General features: G+C 37.1%; 1 protein-coding gene and 1 long non-coding RNA gene across 3 annotated transcripts in view; one reads left to right on the top strand and one right to left on the bottom strand.

Annotated features, from left to right (window-relative positions):
• The window catches only part of HHIP (hedgehog interacting protein), a 71,920-nt gene that overhangs the window by 15,773 nt on the left and 41,762 nt on the right, over nucleotides 1-14,385 (bottom strand). Inside the window, exons 5-11 of the mRNA XM_079307233.1 lie at nucleotides 7,073-7,224; nucleotides 6,473-6,646; nucleotides 5,571-5,714; nucleotides 4,582-4,703; nucleotides 2,435-2,558; nucleotides 2,057-2,187; nucleotides 1,385-1,466 (exon numbers count right to left, since the gene is read on the bottom strand). Of these exons, the coding sequence (XP_079163359.1) occupies nucleotides 1,385-1,466; nucleotides 2,057-2,187; nucleotides 2,435-2,558; nucleotides 4,582-4,703; nucleotides 5,571-5,714; nucleotides 6,473-6,646; nucleotides 7,073-7,224 (929 nt within the window). The remainder of the gene's footprint in view (nucleotides 1-1,384; nucleotides 1,467-2,056; nucleotides 2,188-2,434; nucleotides 2,559-4,581; nucleotides 4,704-5,570; nucleotides 5,715-6,472; nucleotides 6,647-7,072; nucleotides 7,225-14,385) is intronic.
• Nucleotides 174-14,385, top strand: part of LOC306802714 — a 38,546-nt gene continuing 24,334 nt past the window's right edge. Inside the window, exon 1 of one of the 2 annotated variants that reach the window (XR_013774437.1) lies at nucleotides 174-263. This is a non-coding gene — a long non-coding RNA (uncharacterized lncRNA). Of the gene's footprint in view, nucleotides 264-4,635; nucleotides 4,742-14,385 lie in introns of those variants that run through there. The other variant, XR_013774438.1, reaches the window with a different exon arrangement.

Genomic DNA, 14,385 nt, shown 5'->3' with positions numbered 1-14,385 from the left:
CAAAGCCAAAAATGGATGTCTGACTGTATCTAATACTCATGGAGGAATATGCTGAAGTAGATGCTGAACAAATAAGCAGCTGCTTTTGTAGGGTATGATGGGGTCAAAGTAATTATGCAACAAACTTTGTTTCTGCTGGCAGTCTCATTTTGTGTTGATTTCTGACACTTTTGCAGGATGGATGTGCTACTTTTACATGTCAGAACATGGTCTGATAGAGCAGCAAGATCCATCATGAAGAACATGGTATTCCCCCAGCTAAAGTGAATATCTATTTGCTAGTCATCAGCTCCTGTTGCTGCTGGGGCCCCTGGGTCATGTTAGGAACTGGCTTTTTGCAGTCCTTCCAGATTCCTTAATACTTTCATACCTCCAGCTGCTCTGCAAAGATCATGCCTTGAGGAACTTTGGTTTGATAATTTTCATTTATCCTCATTTTACAACTGATAAATTAGTCTAGATAATTAGAACAATCCTATTAATTCCATGTCTTATAAATCACTTGAGTGGGATTTATAGGCCCTTTGGAAGCAGTTCTTTAAGAATGGTTAAAGTATTTCACGTATTTCTGGCACAGAGTCCAAGGACAGAGGATTTCCCTCCTTGGTGCTCCAAGCCTGCCCAGGGAGAGACAGGCAATGCAAGGGGTATGGAAGGATGCTGAATTATTAGTAAGCAGTGGCAACTCACACCTGCTGAGAACTGAGTCCTCTCTATTATTGTCCATTGGTGATATCTCCTGTACAACAGAAGAGATGTTTGGGAAAGACTGAACAAGTCCCTTAGAGCTTACTTATGGCCAAACTGACACTGGCTAGGACTGCCAAGTTATTTTCTGTCCTTGCTGTTTAGTGCACAGCACAGATATTGTCACACAGTGCTGATCTTAGGGGCCAGCTGCTGTTGTGCACTGTCCCACCACAGGTGAGGAAGCAGCAGTGCTGGGGAGAATCCCAGCATCTGCCTTCCACTATGTTGGATAATTTTTTGTGGTACTTAAAAATCATTTGGCTTCAGGAGCATCTTTTACCAGTCCATATGATTCCACATTAAGTAGGTCTACTTCTCTAAGAAAACATGCTAAGAATGTACATCTAGGTGGGAAAGTGGGCAGCTTTCAGCACAATGTCAAAGTGTAAAAATTCCCAGAAGTTAGTGCTGGTTACCCCTCTGTTCTTCTGACATTCACTTGCTATGAGAGTGAATCTATTCTGCTTCCTGCTGCTGGAATGTTTGCATTTAGGGAGCCCACTGCATAGAGAATTTTTCTTTTTACTGAGTGTCAGTATTGCATAATTCTGCCACATGAAGAGAATGGCAGTTATTACCTTCTGGTTTTTAGCCTATGGAAGGAAAGGGATCCCAAGAGAAGTGCAGTACTCACCTTTTTGGGTCAATGATCTTGTAGAGTTTTCCACTGTGAGGCTGTGTCATACTTTTACTGCTTGATAATATGTAAATCTCACCTGTTAGGGAAAACAGTGCCATAAATTACTTCTCCTTTCCTAAGATGTTAAACACATGACTTTTGTAATCTGGTTGTATTTACCAAATGAGATTAAAAAACTTCAGAAGAATCACTGAAATATACAATAGAATAATTTGCTATTTGAAAATTTATACAAACGCTTTCCCCAAATTGATGCTGCAACGTGAAGAATATTCTATCATAAAAGTTATTTTTTCATATAGTATAGAATTTATTAAAAAAATTAAATTGGTGAGGAAGTGAGAAGAGGGGTCAGTCTGCTCATGCAATATCTTTGCCCCTCAATTCTGTAATGCTGGAAATAAAAGCAAGTATTTTATACATTGTGTCACAGTGAGTGCCATGGTTCACAGCATGTGAGACACAGTAAGGATTTTTGCCCCTTCCAGCAACACACTCTCTTCTCAGTTCTTCCTACAAGACTGCTGAGGTGTAGCTGAGAGCAGAGTAGACAGCATCAGCATAGGACAGATAGCCTTCTTTTTAAACATGTACTATAATTATGAATGCTTCTGCAGGAATTACTGATAAACCTTACAATTTAAGAACAATTATTTTAGTATTTACCTAATTCATCTTCTCCAAATCCCAAGACAGGGCCTGAAAAGAAACCTCGACATGAGCCAGTGTTGCCAAGACAGAGGGGTTTCTCTTGCCACTGTTTGGTTGCAGGACTCTGTTGCAGTGTTAAAAAATTTCTACATTCAAAAACACATAAGAGAAGAAAGTCATATTACATTTTGAACAGAGAGTTTTCATTGTCCGGATAAATAAGTAAACACTTGCTGCAAGTAGCTACATAGATACATCAGTTTTATTCCTAGATCTAGGAATTATCACATTGCTAGACTGGCAAAGTGACACAATATGCAAGACTGTTGGTGTGGCTTTATACAGGCACTTCCCAAGCATGTTTTGTTTAAGAGTGAGTGGTAGAAAACCTACCCATTGCGGTCTCCAAACACGTAACTTCCATAGAGCCTCTCCGACTGGCAGCCCCGATACACAAATCCACCAACCAGGGACCCACTGCTAAATGGTTTGAATTCTAGAAGGGAGGGCTCACTCTCTGAAAAGGAACTACCATAGCATTAGATCATATGCATTTTCATATTGATGCACATTTAGGAAAATGCTACTGCATGAAGGATAGAGATTAATTCTACTTAAAGATTCCTCAGAATTCAAAATGTGTTGCCAGAAATAAGATGTTAAAAACCCCCAGAAAATTACAACAAATTATGTTTGTGAAACAATCTATTAGAGATTTCTAAAGGAGACGTTATAATTGCTGTCTTCCATTCTGCACAAGCTGGGAGAATAAAACTACATAAAGATTAGGCTGAACTTCCATTGAAATCAATGTGATTACTGCTATTAATTTCTACATATCAATCCAATCTGCAGACTGAATCTCCTGAACTTGAGGAACAAAATAACCCCCATTCACTGTAGAGTCCAGTGCAGAAATTCCAGTGACTTTCAGTAGAATTAGTTTTGAAATCCTTTCAATGGTTTGAGAAACATTCCCAGTCACAGTTTTAAAGATGGTATGTGTGTTATATCCCATAAAATATTACTATTACTGGCTGTATCTTCTCATGGTAATTTATTTTATGCTGCTGTAGTAGTTGCAATTCCTATACTTTCCCCCCACTTTGCTTTTTTATTTCACAAAACCACAGAGTTCAGTCCTATCAAACAATTTTCAAGAAAGTTTCAGAGTTTCTATTCATGCAATCAAATACTGCTTAGGGTACAAGTAGGCTCCATGTGACATGCATAATTTTTAAAAAAGCCACAGCCAGTAGACCATTTTTAACAGGAATTTTTTTTTTAATCAGAGGGCTATCTGCAAGTCTTTGATAAATACATTTCCCAGATTGTTCTACATGAGTTAGAGCTGAAATTTTATGGGGGAGAAAAGGATGATGAACTCTTTTTATTGAAGCCATTGACCCACAGCTTAGTATTAATATTGGCAAGCTGCTCTGGATAGACACAATATTGCTTAGTTTACTCTGCAATAAGGATGCAGTCAAAATTCCATTGGAGCTGTGGTTAACCAAATATTATTCTTTGGTTTGGCTTTTAAAAAATGGACACAGAAAATCCATGCAATAACTGAAGTAGTACAATTGCATTATGCTATTGTGTATTGCTGTGCCAGCCAGCACAGCTGCTTTGCTTTTAAGGGAAGTACAGGTGGGAGAACCAAGGGATGTGAATTAGAAAGGGAAATTCTACATTCCAGGAGACAGTTGTCAATGCTTTTACACACCGTTGGCATTTATCACATGTTACCATCAGGAGTTTACAAGCTGCTAAATGGGCACTCAAGGCAGGTGATAGCTTAGAGGACGTGTCCGAACTTGCTTGAACTAGCAAGGGATCTTGGTGAGATCAGAGTTAAACATCAAACTGCAATTGAGACTGGCAATCATACTGATTCAGAGGGAGCATGAAGCACTTTATTATTTGGAAGTCCCTAATTGAATGTATTTATCTTTTTGTGATTTAATCTAACCTATTCATTTATTATGAAGTAGTAACATAGTGCCTTTTTCTAAGTCTTTTATTTTTAGTAACGTTTAAACAGAGCTCAGTCATTCCCTGTTTGGTTGTGGTCTGTTGTTGTCTATCTCACTTTTTCCATTATAAGAGGCACATTACATGAGGTTTCCATTCTCTGTCTTAAAAGATTATTTGTGAAAGACTAAGAATACATTTTCATCATTTCCTGATAGTCCAAAATATTCTCTTTATGAGCCAAAACATGCAGCAACAGTGAGATATTTGACAGACTAGCAACTGTCGAATTTGTTAAATCTTATTTACATGACATTCTACACCAACAAGAACAAAGTTGAGTCATTTCAATTTGGTTTTGGCCTGCATCTTTTTTCTGCTTCTACATCGAAGTTTTCCCTTGAAAAGACAGAACTTTTCACTTCTATCTCAGATAAGTTGTCTATCCTATGCTGTAAGATTCCTGTCATGGCTATACAGGTATTTTCTTTTGCTTTCTGTTTATTATTCCAAGGACATGGAACCTGACTGTTGCCAGCAGCCTTACCCTGGATAGAACTTACCATAGTCTTTGCCCTTTATTATTTGTAAGATCCTTGCTGAAGATCTGTTCTTTCCATTTGAATCTGAACAAAGTATGGTTAAATTGATGTTTACATCTGTTGGGTGCCGGTCCACAGCACACCTTTAAAACAACAAAAAAAGAGAAAATCAATGGGAAAGGTGAATTCATAACATATAATATCAACATGAAGCATTACATTTTAAAGTGTTATTGTTTCTTTGTGGTGCCTCTTCATTTGAGGGACCTGTTTCATGCTGAGCCAAATTACCTGAGAAATGTGTTCTATTTATACACAGGAGATAATATAACTTTCACATTCCTACACCATTTCTGTGTAGTATGAAATAAAAGTATTTTTCCCTTGTGATATAATGTCATCTGCACAATAGCACCTGAAAAGAATAGTGCCTTAAGCTAGATGAACTTATATGGTGTAGGAATTTTGGACTGTTAAAAAGTCCAAGAATCAAGTCCTTATCTGAACAATTTGACTTTCTGATTTGTTTCAAACCATGACTTTAAATGTCACTTTAGTACTACCACCCACCTAATTTGCTGAATTATGTGTTGTTTAGTTAAAGCATTGTTCTCCTCCTTGCTATTGTTTAGATATCACCAGATGTTCTCATTTGTTCACCACGTGCCTTTTTTTCACAGTCAAGATTCCCATCTCAGCTGTACTTTACCAACTCTCTGCTTTAAGCCATTTTCTTCCACAAAGGTAGTAATTTTATTCCTAATTAAAACTAAAAATCCTGTACTTTGGGTCTTGACTTGTAGTAGTTGTGCATGTTCTTCTCTTTCCCCTTTGCCAATGTACATTTGTTTCTATCTGTGACATATGTGTGGAGGTGGAGGAGTGCAAGATTCAAAAAGTTCACGAATGCTTTTATTATTGAAATATTGCTGCCTGACTGTATAAAAAAAAGCCTGGTTGAAAACAGTGTCTGCTCCAGAGTAATTTCAGTGTAATTGAAACTTACTTACCGGCCTGGATTGTGGAGTCCATGTGCAAAAATCTCAGGAGGTTGGTTTGTGCTGTTGAAGTGTGGGTTGCTCCGTGGGATGGAATAAGGGACATGGCACAGGTCAGTATTGACATCGAGGCGCAATACAGAACCTGTGAAATCACTGATGAGAGAGTTGGAGGGTAAAATAATTGGGGTTTTTAAAGTATTTTACTGGTAGATTTAATCCATATAATACTAGAGTGAACCAGCAAAATAAACAATCCACTTTACTGATTAATCACATAGAGACTGATTTCATGGTGGATGCAAGTCCAAAGAAGAGCAGCAGAGCCTTTCAAAGATTCAGATACTTTCCAAACATCATAATTGTTTAGGGCCTCAAATATAAGGCTCCTAACTCTTTTATACTGTGTGTCACCTAGAGTAACTATGGACATAATCACATTGTAATTACAAAGTGCTTTTTGCTCACACTTTAGATCCTACTGTTGAATTGAACAATTTCTAGTCACAATACAATCCAAAGACTAATTATATAGAAAGCAAATGAGAAAAAAATATTGTATTATTTGAATGGAGGTGTTGATACTTTTTTGGTAAAGATTCAGAACTGTCTTGTTATATGAAACACAGGAGAAACTAAAATGTTTTAACTTACATTTGTGATTGTGATGGAAGAAAGGAGAAGCAGTAGAAGAGCACCAAAATTATTTTCATAAACTTGAAAAGACGTGATTTAAATTAATTCTATTCCATTAATTTAAAACCAAGTACTACAATTGCCCTCTGGTCTGGGTTTTGAGTTTACCCTTATACTTAAAAAATACTTTAAAAACCACAGCAGCACCTGCAATTCTGCTGAGCCAAAGAGGCCTTTTGAGCACAATAATAGAGTTTATCCACTGGTAGTTTTTGTACCTTAAACCATCCATTTCCTCCATGTCATCTAGAGTGATCATGCCATCTCCAAGAAAAATGTATAGGAAACCATCTGGGCCAAACAGCAGCTGTCCTCCTAGATGCTTTCGATGTAGTTCTGCTACTTCTAAAAACACTCTTGCTGTCCTCATGTCAACTTGGTGTGGATTTTTCCTGCAAGTTAAAGATATGAACACAGTTTACACAGTTCACAATCACTATTCTTCTTTTTGAAAATAACTTGACTCGTTCAAATTATGCTTTGAAATGTGGATGTTGTAACTTGGTGGAAAAATGCCTAACAGTTTTTTCTGAGAAATGTCTATTTTCTAGCATTCACAAACAATTACTTTGATGCCTATACATAATAAATAGGAAATAATTAAAATTTTAAAAATTACAGAATAACTGAAAAGAGTCTTAAAAAGAAAAAACCTGTATTTACTATCATTCCAAAACTACCATTTGAAATAAAATCCACAATAGTTTTTCTGCAGGTGCCCAAGCTTTCACATTGTAAACCTCATATTCATTTTAGAAATTAGAAGAAGAGGTTGCTGAGAAATACAGAGTTTGTTAATTTTAGACTTCTACTGATACCTGGATACTGTGTATTCTACGACCCTAAGGATGTGGTCATGAGGTCCAATAGCCCACCGTTCTTGGTTGGTGGTATAAGACACATACAGCTTTCCATTTTTCTTGTAATTGGGGTGGAATGCAAGGCTTAACAGTCCTCTTTCATCTCCTCCCTGCAGTCAAATGAAAAACACAAAGAATTGTGAAGTTAATTATGTTCTTTATTGTGTTTCAGCTGGAACCCAAAAAAAAAAAAAAAAGTTTCTTTCTTGTGGATAATCTTTGCCCAAACTCTTTTATTTCTTTCCTGACTACTGCACAAAAAGGATTATAAAACATTTCACTTTGGGGAAGTCTTTAAGAGCTAGAACAAGACAATTGCCTTATGTAGTTATCTATGCACAAGTCTGTTACGCCACTTTTGTGGAGTGATTTGTGTATGTAATCTTTGGGAAGCCATGAAGACAAGTTTAAGTGCTGTGAAGGATTCTTTGCTGGGTTACTAGGTTGCTTGTAATTCGTAGAAGACGAATAAAAAGGTCTATAATCAGCAGTCACTTCTAATCCAAGTATCCAAAACCTAAAACATAGTGCTGGCTGCCAACTCCCACTGTCTTGGCAATATGTTTAGAAAACAGTTAAATTGCTTGTGTAATATGTAAACCTTTGTTTTACCCTGGAGGCAGCAACATCAGTTGTCACAACTATGGTGGTCTGTTCATCATAGCTGGTGTACTGTAGGTAATAAGCAGCCTTGGTCTGTGTGCAGAAAAACCATAGTTTTACATGTGGTCCCTCACTGGAAAGGTTTTTTTTTTGTTTGTTTTTTGTTTTTTTTTTTTAATAAAAATAGAAAAATCTCAGAACAACTTTCTTTTGTTATTATGTTTGCCATGAAGATTACTACAGTTATATGTTAAGCATCCAATCCATATAATGTATTGTGACAATGCAAATACCCAGTGAACTTAAATAGAAGGCTATTTTCTTTTTGGCTACTAAAAAGCTTCTAAAAAAATGTATGTACTATTACTATGCCTAAAACTGTATTTGTATAAACAAAGCATAATGCTTCATTTGTTGCTCTTGAGGCAATACAGGGAGCGAAGCTGAGGCACAGAAATAAAGACAGCACATAGTTAACAATTCAAATTCAATTAATATATGTGATTATTCACAAGGGAATAGATGTTTTGGGCTTTGACTCAGGACTTGCCAGCCCTTCAAAACAAAACCAGTGACTCTCTTGTAGATTCAAGTGCTCCAGCTCTGCACCCATAAGGAGACAAAGTTTTGCAACTCTAACCACACCCAAGATAACTAATTATGAAATTTGAAATTATAAGAGAGAATGAAGCTTTAAAATGTATTTGCACTTCAGAGTGATGGATGGGCCTGTCTTCCTGTTGAAAGTCATCCCACAAAGGGCCTAATTGGGAAAGTGCACAGCTTTAATTTATTTTAATTCAACATGATTGCCATACTTCCTTTTTAATCACAACCACCAAAGAGAAACCTGAGTCAGAAATGCAGATGTAAATAGGTCAAGAGATTTCCATACAAACAGAATTGTACAATGAAATCTGGATCCTGCTAATTTAGAGGCAGACAAAATTTGCTAGTTTGTTTGCTAGAAAAATTTAGTTTCAGGGAGTTATCAGAGAGGTTAGTTTTGAAAGTCTAGCTAGAGCTGCCAAATCAGTTGCAGTCATCATGGATGAAGGGATGGCCAATCCAGCTCTTTCTCCCTTATGAGCCAAAAACAATTCTGCAGCTGAGTCTGAACTGATTGTAGATATTATTGTTTGAGTTTCTAAGGGTTTTGACCAAGTTGCTCTGATAAAGTCTGAAGCAAAGGGAGGCAAATCAGTTGCTTTGGGAACAGGAAGGCATATTTCAAAGATTCCTGATGAATGATTCTATCTGTTGTGCCCAGACAAAGACAGTCCTATTTCTTCTCCTGAGAGATGAGTTCAACTCATTTAAGGGCCCAGGAATGTCAGTGAGTCACACTAGGTCTGCCATGCAAGGTGAGTTATTGAAAGTATTAGTAAGAAAAGATCTTTTTGTTACTGAGCTGGAGATTTTATTTAGTGCTTGATGCCATGGCAGCCGTCTCAGTGTGAAAGCAAAGTTGTTGAAAGCGTAAACAGGTGAAAATTAAATTAAGAGCTTTTAATGAAGTACACCTGAAGCAAGAATTTGAAAAATGAATGAAACATGGGACCTGCAAGGTAGTAACTATGGCAAGTTGCATTTGTAGGATCAAGCCATGACTTTTACTCATTGCTGTCTTGCATGGTTGTTAGAGAGCAATGTATCACTTTCTAGATTGTTTCTATTGCTTCTTAAAAAGTCACACTGCTGTTTTTCAAAGTCAGGTAGACACATTTTGTTCTAAAAAGTCTATTTACTCAGGCAGTTAATAAAAACTTTGTGAATATCCCTCCAAGACATTGAAATCAGTGTGGCATCAAGCCATTAGTCGGCTCATGTTCAACTAGAAATCCAGATGAGTTTTTCCATATTTAGTTTTCCTGGTTTTGGAAACTGATTCTTCATGTATATTTTCAACTTTGTCACTCACTGGCAAACCTTTTCTTCTCAATCAAATTCCTGCTACAACTTCCATAGCTTTTGAAATGCCCTCTATGTGCCAGAAAGTATACAGTTGTAATTCTGAAGTGTTGTCTTATATGCTGTATGGTAAAGGGAGAGATATCTGGCAAAATCCCTTAGAAGCAGTAATTTTAGTACTCTCAAACTGAATAATTATGTACAAAATCTCAGATTTTCTCCATAGAATATTCCTTACTTTTATTTTTTTATCAATGGACTTCTGATATGAAACCAGCATCCCTGGCTTTGCAGACTTTCCTGTGGATACCATGTGTCAAATATCTGTATCTTTTTATTGGCACCTTGAAAGGTCTTTGAAAGTTTCCCTTTAGATGAAACCAGCACCAACAAACTGTAGATGACAAAGCAGCTTGTATGAGATTCTGCACTGCACTATTTGATGGAATAACCATTAATGTTTGTCAGTTGTATAAGGAAGGGCAAGAAGAATGAGACAAATCTTTGTATTCCATTGGGATGTCTGTTGAAGACAAAGAATGATGGTTGGCTGAAATGAGTATTAATTACTTAAACATACTGTGGAGTGGGGCCAACGTGAAATTTGTGTCGTAACTGAATCTGGCAGCTCCCACTTTCGATGTCTGCCTGTGCTGCTCTGTAGCTTGAAGCTCCCCTCTCCTGTGACTATGACACCTTCTACACCAACACTGCCCTTTCTTTCAAAACTGGTCTCCTTGGGCCAGGAACCTGGCATCTTTACACTCCAGTTTGGTCTAGTTTAAGACTATAGCCGTGAGAATAATTTAATCAGAATTCCATAAAATCAGCACAAAGCCAAGTAAGCATTAAAACCAAGTCTTTCTATATTTTTCATTTTTAAAGGGCTGTTTAGCTACCTTATGTCAATTCTGAAAGTATATTGCAGCAGTATGTATTCTCAACTGAAGGATGTTTTTGATACTTCTTTTTGTGTTGCAATTTCTGCTATAAGGCATTTACACTTGTAAAAATGTTAAACAAGTTAACAAAAGGATCCACTTTGTATTTCGACCTAACACTAAGAGAAGTAACTTGCATGTGAATACTGGATGTGAGGCATGTGAATACTGGATTTTTATAGGATGGTGCTATTTTCATGGAACCACTCCTTAGAAGTGGGCTCTGCTTCCAATTTACATGCTTTCAAATGTTCTCTGGTATACCTCTGATATAATAGACAGAAGTTTTATTATATTATTAAGATATTATACTGTTTCTATAATACAGAAACATATGCTGTAGTTATTTTTAAGCCACACTGCCATTTAATTATGTCTATATATGTGTTATTACATACAGTAAATACAGAGAAAAACACAGGAATGCTTTAATTGGCATTTAAAATTATTTAATTTAAAATAGATCATATTGTAAGTATGACTCCTAATTATGTATCCTTAGTAGTATTTAATGCTAGTAAGCAAAACCAGACATGACCATTTATTTCCATTACTCTGTGTGGCTTAATAGTAAACAATGTAGGTAGCATATTCCAAGTTTTCCTTTAAAATTGATTTTGAAATGCACTCTTTATATAATACTTATAAAATAACAGTATTTATACTTAACAGTACTATTATGATGTGTGTATATATATATATATATATATGGTATATAATGGTATTCATACTTGACTTTTTTGTCTGGGCAAACTCACTCTCATGCTGGAATGGAGTAACAAACTTTCTTAAAAGGGGTTGTGCTTAAAATATGCAAATTCAACACTGACTTCATATTTTAACTCTAATACCTTTATATCTTTTTTGTCATCTATTCTTATTGTGCAAGTGCTGCATAAATTGTTGAAGTAACATAATCACCTTTAATTTAGTTTATTTCCTATGTAGTAAATGGCATAACCAATATGCCTCACCAAGTGTTTGATCTTAAGGAGTTTTATTTGTAAAAAACATGAGTGAAGGGTAAAACCTCTTATCAGGCAGCACCATCTGAACTCTTCAGAATGAGATTCAGGAGGGCTGAAGATCAGTGTCAGGTATTCTTCTCAGTGGGAAGTGTTTGCTTAATTGCCATGTTTTGGAAATTTGGCCCCAGCACAGGACAGAAACGTGACTCCAGCAGAAGGAGAAGCCTGCCAAGGTCTGCTGCAGGGGTACACCCTGCCCTTCGAGCTGCACCACCTACTCTGAGCTCCACAAGAGGGAATTGCCCCGGCTGGAGGAAATACAGCAAACACAGAATGAAAGGAGCAGAAGTTGTCTGGGCTGCAGGCAGGCTGCAGGAGCAGAGCTCCTGTGAGACCTCTTGGGTGTTAAGGACTCCAGTGCTTTGCTATCTGTGGGGCCTGAGGCCTCTGGCAAGGGAAGGATTTGAAACATAAGACATTTACCTTAGGGGAAAATAATTACACTGATGTCATGGCTCAGTATGGTCTACATACTAGACCCTATCTCCAAAGCATTTCCTTTTTCCTCTTGTATTGCAGAGCTTCATTTTTTTCCCCTTGTTTATAAAGGGCTTTGCAGTTATCTAAGGATTCTTTTTTCTAAACATTTTCATCATTTTTAACTGATTTTAACAAATCCACTATTTTAATACTTGGCTTTAAAATAACTCTAGGTACACAAACACTTTACAATTAAATTTATGCATGAGAAATAGTTAAAGGGCTGTACTCTGATTTGGAATTTAAGCACAAAACCTGCTAAAGTTAGAGATGCTTTTTATTCAGTTAGTGCAGGGCAGGATTTAGCTAAAAATGGCTGAAGTGCCTGCATCACAGAGTTTTCTGTTCTGGTGTTTGATAAGACTATAACTTAAAGCCTAATTCTTTTTGTCTTCTTACTTCTGTTGCAACAAAGACAAAATTTTGACATGGGGGATCATTTTTTTCTTTTCCTTACCTTCACAATCCTTTGAAGATACCAGTCACTAAATGCAGGACCTTTCACTTCTAGTCCTAGTCCTCTGTACTTATTTTTTTAATTCCTCAACTCCCGATTTTGCTGTTTTGCTGGGCAAGTCTTTAGTTTAATCCAAATGACAATCCTCGTCCCCTGATAATACAATTCTTTCTTCCCGTCCTCCTAAAGAAAGTACATGAAACTTATAAGTGCAGATGCCAACCCAACACAAACCCACAGCTTGCCTCCTTCACACTCTTCTGGTACAACAGGAATGCTGCTTTCACAACTCTCCCAGTTATTGGTTGGGAGCAGCTGAAAGCTTTGAGACTGCCCAGAGCCAGCCAATAATTGAGAGGTTTTGGGCAGAGTGACATAAGGCTGTGAGTGTGCTTGCAAGGAGGTGGCCATGAGCCCATGTGAGGTCTGCATCTGGACTGAGAAACTTTATGTACTGCACTGCTTTAGGAGAATTGGAATAACAGAAGACAGTGGAAATCAGTCCCGGAAGAGGGAGATTCAAATAAAGACCAGATGATTATTGCATTCACTAAAGCTGGCTCAGGAAGGTGTGAATTACACACTTTCCTGCACCACAGAGGCCTCTTGAGCTGTAAGCAGCATTTATCCTCTGGGAACACAGGTGGTGATTCCACCTCTGTCCCCAGCTGGATTTATTTTCAAGGAAGCTTTACATTCCACTAGAAACTCAGTGAGTGGTTCACCAGCGGAGGCCACTATGGGAAGGTAAAAAATAAGCATGCTCCTTCTCAATTCCCTGGCACGCCTCCACTTTCTGGTCTTTTATTTATTTATTTGGCATATCTGCTCTCCTACACTTTTCCTCTTCAGCATTCTTCCACTACAGACTGTCTTTCCTTGACAGGTTTTCTGCTGCTTTGGTTTGAGGCCTATTGTGCTGCAGAATTAGCCTTCCAGGAAAGCAAGAAAACTTCCTTCCAGTGAATGAGATTGCAGTAAGTGTTCAGAAATTTACTGACCATGAAAATCCTTCATTAATAGGGGAGAATAGACTTGATGACCTTTGTATTTTTTCCTCCTCCTTTCTGTTGCTCTGAAGCTTTACCCACCTTTCCACGCCACTTCTGTGATAAAGCCAAATTTTACAACTCTCTTTCCATGGGCAGTCCAATAAAATTGGCTCAGATGATGCCCCACAGAGAAAAGACTAAGTTCAATTAACATTCACAAATACATATGACATGATGACATGACACTAATAATCCTTTTTCCCAGTCACCAAAACTGTGGCTTTACCTTTTCCAATCAAGAATGACTTTCTAAAACTTAAACCCTCTTTTGATGCTATCTGACTTTATTTTTCTGTAAACACACAAACAGTACAAATTTATCTTATTAGTGACTTGCTGTTCTACTAATACTTTAATTTGACTATGATGCTCTCAGCCATCTATTCTGGTTTTCTCATGTACTCCTTCCTTCACTATGTATACCAAACTTAACCTGATTTTTCAGTAGCATGTTCAGTACAATTTTTCATTTTGTTTAAAATACAGTTGTCTAAGATTAATGGCAGAGAGTTGTCAGAAGACTCTAAGAATTACCATTCAATACATAAGTTGCTTTTTTTTTTATGGCATGACATTTCAGCCAATCTCTCCTGTCACTTTCGTCTGTCCTATGGATAAAAATTATGCTATGGAAAAATAAAAATCCTACTACCATGCAAAGATCTTCTTGAGCTGCTAATTTTGATAAATGTCCACAAAAAAAGTCTATAGCACTTTAAATGAGCTATAAGACTTATTTTCTTTTCTGCTGAGAGAGGGGAAAAAATAGATGTATAGTGACACAAAGCAAATTTGACAG

Source organism: Erithacus rubecula (genome assembly GCF_903797595.1).
Source record: "Erithacus rubecula genome assembly, chromosome: 5".
Lineage (NCBI taxonomy): Eukaryota > Metazoa > Chordata > Aves > Passeriformes > Muscicapidae > Erithacus > Erithacus rubecula.
The sequence above is the reverse complement of the archived record's forward strand: the minus strand, read 5'-3'. Positions and strand labels throughout refer to the sequence as shown.